The 12,693-nt window shown below is 45.4% G+C and overlaps 1 protein-coding gene across 1 annotated transcript in view; it reads right to left on the reverse strand.

The window, feature by feature from the left end:
- Nucleotides 1-12,693, reverse strand: part of GREB1 (growth regulation by estrogen in breast cancer 1) — an 89,964-nt gene that overhangs the window by 36,905 nt on the left and 40,366 nt on the right. The window contains exons 13-16 of the mRNA XM_011965335.1: nt 11,393-11,590; nt 10,505-10,685; nt 8,558-8,753; nt 7,012-7,148 (exon numbers count right to left, since the gene is read on the reverse strand). Coding sequence (XP_011820725.1) covers nt 7,012-7,148; nt 8,558-8,753; nt 10,505-10,685; nt 11,393-11,590 — 712 coding nt within the window. The remainder of the gene's footprint in view (nt 1-7,011; nt 7,149-8,557; nt 8,754-10,504; nt 10,686-11,392; nt 11,591-12,693) is intronic.

The following is a 12,693-nucleotide window of genomic DNA, read 5'->3' on the forward strand; positions in this document are numbered from 1 at the left end:
TAAAGGGAACAATGTCTCAAGTTCATGTAGGGCTGGGAATAGTTCCTGTTTCCACAGCCAATATGGAACAGCTCCGAGTCATGAAACATTATAGAGTACTTACTCAAAGAATTTTGTCTCAGTAACTTTTGGCAAAGTTAGCCTTACATTAAATACTGTTCTGGTCCTGCCTAACAAAGTTTAAAACCAGGACCTGGAAGATTAAACTGTATCCGAGTAACTTAGTTGTATCTCCCCGCCTCAAAAAACTCAGTATTTATAGACATACAAATATATCTAGCATCCAACAAGGTAAAATTGACAATGTCTGGCATTCTCTCAAAAGTTACCAGACATGTAAATAAGAAGGCAAATATGATCCATAATTGTAGGGAAAAGAGAGAGAGATCAGACTATTATTGTGTCTATGTAGAAAAGGAAGACGTAAGAAACTCCATTTTGACCTGTATCCTGAACAATTGCTTTGTCCTGAGATGCTGTGAATCTGTAACTCTGCCCCAACCTTGAGCTCACAGAAACATGTGTTGTATGGAATCAAGGTTTAAGGGATCTAGGGCTGTGCAGGATGTGCCTTGCTAACAAAATATTTACAAGCAGTATGCTTGGTAAAAGTCATTGCCATTCTCCAGTCTCAATGAACCAGGGGCACAATGCACTGTGGAAAGCCGCAGGGACCTCTGCCCTGGAAAGCCGGGTATTATCCAGGGTTTCTCCCCGTGTGATAGTCTGAAATATGGCCTCGTGGGATGGGAAAGACCTGACCATCCCCCAGGCCCACACCCGTGGAGGGTCTGTGCTGAGGAGGATTAGTAATAGAGGAAGGCCTCTTGCAGTTGAGATAGAGGAAGGCCACTGTCTCCTGCCTGCCCCTGGGAACTGAATGTCTCGGTATAAAACCCGATTGTACATTTGTTCATTTCTGAGATAGGAGAAAAACCGCCCTGTGGCGGGAGGTGATGCGTGTTGGCAGCAATGCTGCTTGGTTACTCTTTACTCCATGGAGATATTTGGGTGGAGAGAAGCATAAATCTGGCCTGCGTGCACATCCAGGTATAGTACCTTCCCTTGAACTTATTTGTGACACAGATTCCTTTGCTCACGTTTTCTTGCTGACCTTCTCCCCACTATCTACCTGCTCTCCTACCACATTCCTCTTGCTGAGATAGTGAAAATAGTAATCAATAAAGACTTAGGGAACTCAGAGACCGGTGCTGGCGCAGGTCCTCCGTTTGCTGAGTGCCGGTTCCCTGGGCCCACTGTTCTTTCTCTATACTTTGTCTCTGTGTCTTATTTCTTTTCTCAGTCTCTCATCCCACCTGATGAGAAATACCCACAGGTGTGGAGGGGCTGGCCCCCTTCAATAATAAAGGGGGGGGAACAAATTGATTAATAGAAACTGACCCAGGAATGACACAGATGACAGAATTTACAGACAGCAAAATTAAAACAATTATTGTAACTATATTCTGTATGGTTAAAAATCTAGAGGAAAGACTGAACTTGTTGAGTAGAGATATAAAAATCACAAATTAAATTCTAGAGATGAAATCTTCAATGTTGTAGATAGAAAATAAACTAGACCCTGAATTCTCATGGGAGCTATGATCTTTGTACGTGACCTTGCCCCGCCAACCACAATAGACTTGTTCAGGTATGGAAACCCAACTCAGGCTGAGCCAGTCTTCTCTTGGAATTTTTCAAACTATAACAAAGAATAAGTTCCCCACTGGAATCTGGAGACCGTGAGGCTCAGCACCAAGTAGTGGTAATGTTTTTCAGTGCACGGAGGAAGGCATTGTGCAGTGAGATACAATACGACCATCATACAGATACCAAAGACAAAACAACAGTCTTGGCAGTGTTTGAATACTTAAGTTGTTAGGTATCTCTGCTGTTCTATGGTTTATTTGTTCAACCTTTCCTATTATTTTATGAGTCAGTACATCCCTCTCTTTTTCTTAAAAGAGTTCAAGTTGAGTTTCTGTTACTTGCAACAAAGAGTCCTGATTAATAAACACAATAACTATGTATCATCAATGTGTATGTACATCAATGCACGTGACACCTGAAATTGTCTTTTTTCTCTTAGGAATCTTTTTATAAAACTGTGCTTTTGTAAGATAAATACACACACACACACATACTGGATGAAATTGGCAGCAGATTAGATAACATAGAAAATAAGACTCATAAACTTGAAAACACAGCAATAGAAACTAAAATATTCCAGCACTTTGGGAGGCCAAGGTAGAAGAATCACTTGAGGCAAGGAGTTCAAGACCTTGGCAATAGAGCAAAAGAAATTTTCAAAAATTGGCCAGGCATGGTGGCATGCACCCGTAGTCCCAGCTATTTGGGAGGCTGAGATGGGGGGATGGCTTGAGCCCAGGAGTTTGAGGTTACAATGAGCTATGATCATGCCACCACACTTCAGCCTGGGCAACAGCCCTAAAAGATTCTTTCTTTAAAAAATAATAATAGGTCAGGCACGGTGGCTCACATCTGTAATTCCAGCACTTTGGGAGGCCGAGGCGGGCAGATCACAAGATCAGGAGATCGAGACCATCCTGGCCAACATGTTAAAACCCTGTCTCTACTAAAAATACAAAAATTACCTGGGCATGATGGTGTGTGCCTATAATCCCAGCGACTCAGGAGGCTGAGGCAGGAGAATCGCTTGAATCTGAGAGGCGGAGGTTGCAGTGAGCCAAGATCGTGCCACTGCACTCCAGCCTGGCGACACAGTGAGACTCCATCTCAAATAATAATAATAATAATAATGAAACTAAAATCAAATAGCAATCAATTAAAAGGCAGATTGTCACATTTGATAAAAAAAGTAAGACTCAACTATAAGCTGCCTACAAGAAACCAAGTTTAAACACAAAAAGAGAAACATGCTCAAAGTAAAAGGATAAAAAATTATAATCTATAGTAACACTAGTCAAAAGAAAACTAGAATAATTATATTAATATCAGAAGAGACTATAGAGCTATAAATAATATTCTTTGGGTCGTTTGAAAATAATAAAGGAGTCAACTTATCAACAGACACTTCACCAAAGATGATACACAAATGGCAGATAAACATAGGAAAAGATGTTCAACATCATCAGTCACTGGAGAAATTAAAATTAAAATTACGAGCTACAGCTTCATACCTATTAGAAAGAATAAAATTTAAAATACAGACCATACCAAGTGCTGACAAAGATGTAAAGCAACTGAAATTCTGATGGGAATGTAAAATGAACCACAGTTGACCCTTGAATAAGATGGATTTGACAACTGCAAGGGTCTACTTGTATATGGATTTTAAACCAAATGCAAATCAAAAATACAGTATTTTCTAGACATGAAAACCACGGACATGGAAAGCTGACTTTTGTTTACATGTGGGTTCCAGAGGGCTGACCATGGGACTTGAGTATGCATGGATTTTGGTATGTGGGGGACAGTTCTGGAATTAACCCTCCATGTATACCAAGTGACAGCTATGCTTTGGAAAACAATTTGGCAGCTTGTTAAAAAGTTAAACATACACCTATCAAGTAACCCAGCCATTTCACAACTAGGTGTTTACCCAGGGAAAGTGAAAGAATATGTCTATACAAAGCTTTGTACATGAATATTCATAGCACATTTATCTGTAACAGCCAAAACTGAAAAACAACCTAAATGCCTCTTAACCAGTAAATAAACAAACTAGTATGGCCATACAATAGTATTCTATTCTAGAACACCAGCAGTGAAAAGGAACAACCTATTGATACATAAAAGAACATGGATGAATTTCAATATAATTATACACAGTGAAAGACGCCGGGCCAAAAACAGAGTACATATTGTATAATTCCGTTTATATAAAACTCTAGAAAATGCAAACTACATTTCTACAGTGGGAAAAGGACAGGAGGAAGGAATTACAAAGGGGCAGGAGAAAACTTTTTTCATTACCTTGTGGTGACTATTTTACCAGTCTATACATGGATCAAAATGTAAACTGAATACTTTAAATATACGTGGCTGGGCGTGGTGGCTCACGCCTGTAATCCCAGCACTTTGTGAGGCTGAGGTGGGTGGATCATGAAGTCAGGAGTTCGAGACCAGCCTGACCAACATGGTGAAAATCCATCTCTACTAAAAATACAAAAATTAGCCAGGTGTGGTGGCAGGCACCTGTAATCCCAGCTACTTGGGAGGATGAGGCAGAAGAATTGCTTGAACCCCAGAGGCAGAGGTTGCAGTGAGCTAAGACTACACCATTGCACTCCAGCCTGGGCGACAGAGTGAGACTGTGTCCCAAAAAAAAAGAAAAGAAAAAGAAAAGAAAGGATGTACGGTCTACTGGCTGTCAGTTATTCTCCATTAAAGCTGCCGTGTTAAAAAAAAAAAAAAAAAAGATAAGCATTGGAAAGAGGCTCTGGTGCCCAGCTCCAGACACCACCCTCAGGTAGGGCACAGAAATGTACCTTAGCTGTGGCTCAGCAGAGAACTACGCCCACCCTTAAGCCTCTGTGGTGGGTACTGAAGGAAAGAGGTTCCACAGACAATACATTAGAACAAAAACAGGAGTTGTCAAAGGTCTAGATCTTTTGGTTTTAAGTTATAGTAGGTTTGTGTCCAACTGACAGTCCTATAAGCAGTTTTCCCAGCCGTATGCTGGCGTTTGTGACACATGGAGGACTAACAGTCTGGCCACACATACGGTGGCAAGAGGCAGTAACCCCATGTTCTAACCTTTATCTCCTTCTGTTCAAATTACCAGTTTCAAGGGCATTCTCCAGACAAATGATTCCTAGTGAAGGCAGTACGGTATGGTGGAAAGATGTCGAACCTGTCTGCAGTCCATGTTGCCACCAACAGGCTGCATGAGCTCAGGCAAATCACGGTCCCACTCCGGGCTTCAGTTCCCACAATGATAAAATGAGGTGATTGGGCCAAATAATTCCTAGAAGTTCCTGTGATTCTCCATACTTCAACATTCCAGGGTTTGATAGTCTCTTCTCACCCAGTGAGACGTAAGATTGAATCTCTGCAATGCTTCTAGTTTAGCAGAGGGGGAGGGAGAAGACAGGAGGATGATGGTGACAGTGGTGGAGGTGGTGGTGCTCGCAGCCAACAGGAGCATGTAATGTGTGTCAGGCCCTGTTTCCAGTGCTTTACGTGTGTGAATCCATTTAATCCTTACAGTATCTCTATGATGTAGGTGTTATCATCCCCAAAGAAAATGGAGAAACTCTCAAAGTCTCACAGCTGGTTAATGGCAGATTCAGGATTCAAACCCAGGAAGGATGATTTTGGAGCCTGAGCTCTCAGCATGCAACTGTTACTGAATGTGCGTACGTACAGTATCTCAGGAAATTCTAAGAAGCTGCTAGGAAGGTGGGTTTGTTCTACAGGTGAGGGCACAGAAGTTTAGACAGGTTAGATGATTTGCCAAGGTTAAAACTAACAGAGGGCAAACCAAGAGGTACTGGCATGGTGGTCACAGCCTATCCTTTACTAGCTGTGAGCTTTTGGTCAGTATGGCTTGGTGGCTACGTGGGTTTGGAGCCAAGGAAGCAGGGCTGGGGTCCAGTTTCACTATAAACCCCCCATGTGACTTTGGACAAGTGGCCAATTTCTCTAAGTCTCAGTTTCTTCATCTGAAAAAGGGGGATAATAGTATTTCCTATCTCACTGTGTCACTGTGAGGATTATTTTAGGTAATAAATGTAGAGCACTGAGCCCAGTGTCTATAACATACTAAGCACATCACGTGTGCTCACCGCCTGAGGAGAAGCAGAGGAAGGGCAAAGGCCGGTTTTCTTGCCTCTGAAATCTTGGAGGGCAACTTCATGCAGCAAGTTGATGAGAGCTCAGCTGTCGACCCACGCGCTGGAGAACTGACCTGATTAATTTCTGTCAGTATCATAGAACTGAATAGTATCTAAGATATTTAGTTTCTCCAAGAGTGTTCTGGGAAATTCTAGTCCCATGAGCTACTGGACACATCTCTAGCCTTCTGGAGAATTATAGCATGCATGGATGTGCTGAAGGCTCCACGAACTCTCGTGGAAAAGAAGTCCTTTCCTTAAATGTTTCTCAGACACGTTTGACCATGGAACCGCTTTACGCTTAGCAACTATTAGTATCCAGCCAAAGCAGTATACCTTGGAACATAGCTTGAGAAGGATATGTCTAATTTCATCCCTTGTCTGCAAATGAGAAGATTGAGGTTCAATAAGAAAAGCGGGTAGAGACCAGCTCATTCTGACAATCAGTGGTATTTTGTTCAGTGGCATTTTCCTTTGCATTAGATCGTCTATAAAACTTGGCCTGGCTTTACCACGAATAAACCATGTAGTACCTGGCAATCACTTAGCCTGTCTGAGCCTCAGTTTCATGTATAAAATGAGGTCTGTTGCAACAGGGTTAAAAGGCCTGGCTGTGCAGTCAGAGTGACTCTGGGTTCTCACCCAGTTCTGTCACTTGCTAGACACGTGGCCTGAGAGAGCTATGGGGCCTCTCCAAGCCTCAGCATCTTCATTTGCAAAGTATGGATAACAGTAGCAACTGGCTCAGAGAGGCAGTGAGGATCAAATCAGATAATGACAGTAAAGTCCACGGAAGAGTCAACGACACAAAATAAACATTCAATAAATGATACGCATCGGAAATAAAAACAAAGCAGACTGTGATCATCAATGCAGTTTCTTTTAAAGCTTTGTTATCTTCCTCCCATTTTCCTACCCTCCACTGGTTCGAAAACATCATTCCATATTCCAGCATATTTCTGCTCACTGTCCTCTCTAAAATTTTCTAGAGCAACAGCATGACAAAGATATCACTGACCCAAAGGGATTCAAACACAGGAGAAGCAAAACACCAGGGTACATTTCATGGAGAAACTGAGTCACCCCGGAAGGAAAGGTCTCCCTTCCTGGAATTCCCTGGCTGGCTAAATGCACCTTGACTTCCCCTTTAAGCTACTGAGCACTTCTAGTAACTGAGAAGAGAAACAAGTACCTTTTTCCTAATGCAGTGACCATGGCTTCAAAGGAGCTGTCGTATCTGAGCAAGGGGAGGCTGTGCCCTGAAAGGGTGGATTCAATAAACTCCGACAGCCCGAAGTACTTCTTATTCTCATGATATAAGTCCACTCCCTAAAACAAAGAAGAGCATCAGTCACTCCAACATTGCATTTGCGGGGACGGCCAGAGGTTCACGTGCCAGGCCTGCGGACGACCTGGGTTGGCAACTTCATCTAAATTGTGCCTACTGTGCAGCGGCTTGAATGGCATTTTATAGACTTCTCCCACCTGCAGAAGCAGAGCAAAGAACTTGCCATACTTTAAAAATGGTGTGTCCCCATCGCTCAGGAGTTTTCCATTCATTCGGTCCCAATGTCTTCACCAAGAAGAAAACCAGCCTTATCTTATTTTAACATATAAATGTCTTTGTTAAATTTGCTTCTTTCTACAATCTTAAGCTGGTTTTAGGAATAAGCAAATCAATTATCTTGCATTCAGTTGCTACTAAAAATCAGAAGATGAAGAAAACATTTATCTAGCCAATTTCACACACACAGACATAAAATTCCAAAGTTGGGGGAATTTGTTGAAAACACAAAGGCATGAAAACTCTACCCCTAAACACCCTAAACAGCACAGTGGTTAAGGGCTGAGCCAAGGAGCCAGTGGCCTGGGTCATATCCCAGCTCCATGACTTTCTAGCTGCCTGGCCTGAGGCAAGTGGCCCAACGTTCTCTGTCTCATGTTCCCCATTTGTAGATGAGAACTCATCCTAGCACCTGCCTCTTGCATGAGCTCACAGCAGGAAGCACTTTGGGCAGGGCCTCCCTGGCTCATGGGAAGTGCCTTACGAACAATGGCTATTGCCACCACGGATTCTCGGTGCACAGGACAAAAGCCAGGTATTTTTTTTAAGTTCCTCAGAGGATTGCAAGGCACTCCAAATAAGTCTCATCTTTTACCTTTACTTATTCCTGTGTAACTAACTACAAACCACCCAGAATTCTCCAATTACCAGAATTGTTTTAGTCTTCTATTTTGATGAGAAAATGCCAGGTGATAAGCTAAAAACTCACCACGTTTTGAGGATATGTGTTTAGTTTGAGGAAGGAGATTCTGCATCTCACTACTCAAGGATGCAGGGATAGGAAAACAGGAACCTTCCTAGGGCTTCTAGAGACATTGAGCATCGCTCTGTATGGAGCCCGAAGTCCCCAACCCCCAAGGGCTCTACCTTCGATATCTCCATTCAATGCCATAGAACAAACATTCCGAATGCTGCTCAGAAAGCTGCAGTCACCAGAGGAAATGTCACACAAACTGCATTACATCTTCCGAGATGAGGAGGCCAACTGGCATAATGCAGGAAGGTTTCCAAAAAGACCAAGAAGGATTTACACCTAACTCTGGGTTAAACCAAAGATCCGAGGAGCTGGAACCCATTATCCTCAACCACATTGGTCAAGGCTTTTACTAAATGTAATTTCTGCAAACCCAAGTGTCATTGCTACACAAGGGCCCAGCAGCCCCGTGGCACTCACATTACTGCAGGAGGCGGGCCAGTGGATCTCATTGTAGGGGCTGATGAGGGTGTGCTGTGTCTGCAGTGCATACGGGAAGGAGGTCACGTGAAGTGTCACAATGTTAGGGGCCTCCTTCACCTCCCTGCAGTTGAGCAATCGGTCCACCAATCCCACCGACGGGTCACTTTGAGAATAGAGGTTATGAACAGCGCTACTGAGGGAGGAAAAGACACAATCAGTTGAATTACTATATTGTTTTCTAATTTTGCAAGGGTGAAGCAGCTGAATAAATGTATAACGAACCCCCGACTTTGCCAACAATTGAAGATTATGGCTCTGCCCATGACTAGGAATAGAGAAAAAAATGGCTGGAGTGCAGGTAGCTGTCAGGGACTCTCCTGAGACTCATAACTTAGGAAAAATGTGTCTGGCGGGGGACGGTAGTCAGAGAGGATTTCTTATAAGACACACACTCCTTCTATCCCGATCAGTGATGTGTCCCCGAGAATGTTCCATGAATCATTTGTTCCTCTTTGGACCCATCTGATTGTGTACTTATCTCCTTACAAAGTCCTTCTGACCTTGAAACGATCCGGAAAAGATATAAAAGAGTAGATTCTAGAGTCAGTTTAAAAGGCAGCAGGAGAGGATTGGGAAGCATTTTGGACAAGGGGTCTGGGAGACAGGCCCAGCTCTGCACTTCTCTGTGGGACAAAGGCCTTTGCATTCTCTCCTATAAGTCTAGGGGATTAAAAAAAATCAGTGCTTAACCCTTTGGACGGCAGGAGGCCACTCTGAGAAACCTACTCCCAAAATGAATATTCACAATATAGCTCTTTCTATAATTTCGGAATGTTCCAATCTCCCCCAAGCCCATACATGAATTCTGGATTGTAAACCCATTACGAGGTGATCCTTCAGGTCCTGACCAGCCCTAACTAGCTATCTGTGGATCTGTGACAATCAAAGGTTTCTCCATGACCTGGTCCAGGAGCCCCCTCCTTCCTCATCCACATCAGAGGAAATGTCTGAGCGCACAACTCCTAGGCCAGTCTCACAGAGATGACCAATCCTGCTAAACCACCAGAAATCCTGCCAGATGCTTGGCTTGGCCCATCTGAAATTCATGTTTATGTTCATTTTAACATAGTAAGTAAAATCACCCCTTAAGAAGGGCAGGCATCGGCTGGGTGCGGTGGCTCACACCTGTAATCCCAGCACTTTGGGAGGCCGAGTCAGGTGGATCACGAGGTCAGGAGATCGAGACCATCCTGGCTAACACAGTAAAACTCCATCTCTATTAAAAACATAAAAACAAAATTAGCCAGGCGTGGTGACAGGCGCCTGTAGTCCCAGCTGCAGGAGAGACTGGGAGACTGAGGCAGGAGAATGGCATGAACCCGGGAGGCTGAGCTTGCAGTGAGCCGAGGTCGCGCCACTGCACTCCACCCTGGGCAACAGAGCGAGACTCCATCTCAAAAAAAAAAAAAAAAAAAAGGGCAAGCATCAGTGGTGACCCACGGTACTGGAGCCCACAGAGCCTCTTTCAGGGAAGGGCGAAGCTAAGCAACTCCTGCTAGGACCCTCTGCACCCCACACCAGCATGGCTCCTTGGGGCTGAGTGGACTATGAAAGAAACACATCAGGCATCAGGCTGTGATTCGAGGGCCTCGACTCTGCCACTAACACCCTCCCACTCCACCCCGCCCTGTGACTCTGGGACACACGCTTCCCTTTTCCAGCCATTAGATTCCACTATGGTAAATTTCAGAGGTGGCACTAGAGAATCCCTGAGATAACTTCCAGCTCAAGATTGTGGAAAACATCCATGGCACCTGCTTACAAACACCAAGCCCAAACATCATCCATCTTTTCAGGATTTGTACCCTCAGCCCCCAGGAACATCCACATATGTCGTTTCAAGGAAGGAAAATGTCAACCTGTCATATATCAAGTCAATCTAACCTCACAAGATCCCAGTGCGCATGGTCATGGATGAGGACAAAAAGTGTGTGCGGGTTCTGGAAGGAGTTTTGCAGAAAAGCCTTAAATTTTGTCTGTGCCTCCGCGTCTAGCTTCAGGACATACTGTTCCACCCTCTGCTTCGTCATGTGCTCTTTCTCCAGACCAAGCTCCAGTAAAACCCCTGCAACACAATGGAAATATATCAGTAACTCCCAACATGCCCCCTGGTTTCCATTCACTCAACAGACACCTGATGAGCGACTCCTATACAGCAGGTCCTGAGCTAGACCCAGAGATGCGAGAGTAGGGAAAGGGAGGGAAAAAACTCCCACACAGGTTACAGCTGCGTAACTGTCCTGCCCAGGAGCTGGGGCACAGGCAAGCCTTGGCTGTGTGTACAGCAGCCCTCCCTAGGGCACCGGCTTCACGAAGCAGCTGATCCCAAGCATGGTAAGACAGAGGGAACCGAAAGGTCCTGCCGGCAGCAAAATCCCTCTCTCAGTCTGAACGCCACAGGGCTACACATTACGCCACTAAAGAGTAAGCCTTTTCAGTGAAGACACTGGACATCTGTGTACTCTGTGGTTAAATACGATATCCTTGAAAGTACAAGGATATCAGTGATGCTAGATAGCAACACATGGTTGGGTCACTAGCCTGAGTGGGACATGGTGAAAGCTCAAGTTTCGACTCTACCTTCAGCAGATCCTAAAATCTTGGGCAAGTCACTGTCTCTGAACGTAGGTTTCACAACCTATAAAACAAGGGCAACGATCCTTGCCCCATCCACTCTATAGCAAAGAACAGTGTCAACACCCAAACACGGATTTCGGCAGATCAAAGCTTCTCCACACAGGCCACGTGACTTCTCCCCGAAACATCCCATACCTGAATGCCACACGTGGAACAGAGTCTGCTGGTAGGTCACTTCTGAGGGCGGAATGCAAATGAGAAAGTCCACCTTCTCAAAGGATCCCAGGTCCAGATTTTGGGTGCTGGAATCCGCAATGGAACACACATGGGAGAGGAGCTTCTGCGCCACTGCCAGCTGGAAGGGTCGGATGCTGTGTGGCTCCAGATGGTAACCTGGAACCAGAGCCCCAGGATGCCAGGTGAGCCCCAGGGCACATGGCTACTGCCAGGCCCTTGGCCAGAGAATCAGTGACTGGTCCAGGGGAGACAGCCCCATGCACAAAGCGATGAGAGAAAGGGGAATAACTCTCGTTTATCAAGTCCCTGCTCTCAGCTAAGCAGTGGCGGGTGTGGGGGTAGCGATCATTTTATGCACCATCCTTCACTTAATAATAAAAGCAAGAACCAAGCACTTGGGGAGCACAGCGGAGGCAGTGGCCTCTTCTGCTTAGAGGGGACAAGGAGCCCATCCCAGGGGAGGTGACACTGAGACTGGACTTTGGAAGAGGACTGCAAGCTTTCCAGAAAAGAAAACTAACGATGGTCATTTAGGAACTCCGTATGAATAGAAAACATCAGCAACAGACTCGGAGGCAGGAAATGAGCATCGAGAAATCTACCATCTCAGAAACAGTGATGGATGTGCAATTCAAGATTAAATGAGATTGTCATAATTAAAGACTGAATTTTAAATGAGGCAGCAGGTCTACTGTGACTCTAAAAAGATGTCCTGTCTTGTGGATGTGCCCCTGACATTGCTACCTCCAATCTGAGCCCTTGGATTCTGCCCCCCAGGCCAGACCCAGGCCCTCGCCAGTGCCCTCTCATCGTCCACCGGGCACACATGAGCCCTCTGTCCCCTCAGCACCCACTTAGCACACTTGTGCCCACTGTCCTCTCTCACAGTGCACACCTGTGCCCACTGGCGCCTCTCACTGCACACAGCTATGCCCACTGCTCTGTGTCACTGTGCATACCTGTGCCCTCGCCCCCTCACTGTGCACACCTGTGCCCTTGCCCACTCTCACAGTGCACACCTGCGCCCCCACCCCTCACTGTGCACACCTGTGCCCCCACCCCCTCTCACTATACACACCTGTGCCCCCGTCCCTCCACTATACACACCTGTGCGCCCACTCCCTCACTGTGCACAACTGTGCTCCCACCTCCTCTCACTGTACACACCTGTGCCCCCGTCCCCCCACTATACACACCTGTGCACCCGCCCCCTCACTGTGCACCCCTGCACCACTGCCCCTCACTGTACACACCTGTGC

Source organism: Mandrillus leucophaeus, unplaced genomic scaffold, assembly GCF_000951045.1.
Source record: "Mandrillus leucophaeus isolate KB7577 unplaced genomic scaffold, Mleu.le_1.0 Scaffold72, whole genome shotgun sequence".
In the NCBI taxonomy this organism is placed as follows: Eukaryota; Metazoa; Chordata; class Mammalia; order Primates; family Cercopithecidae; genus Mandrillus; species Mandrillus leucophaeus.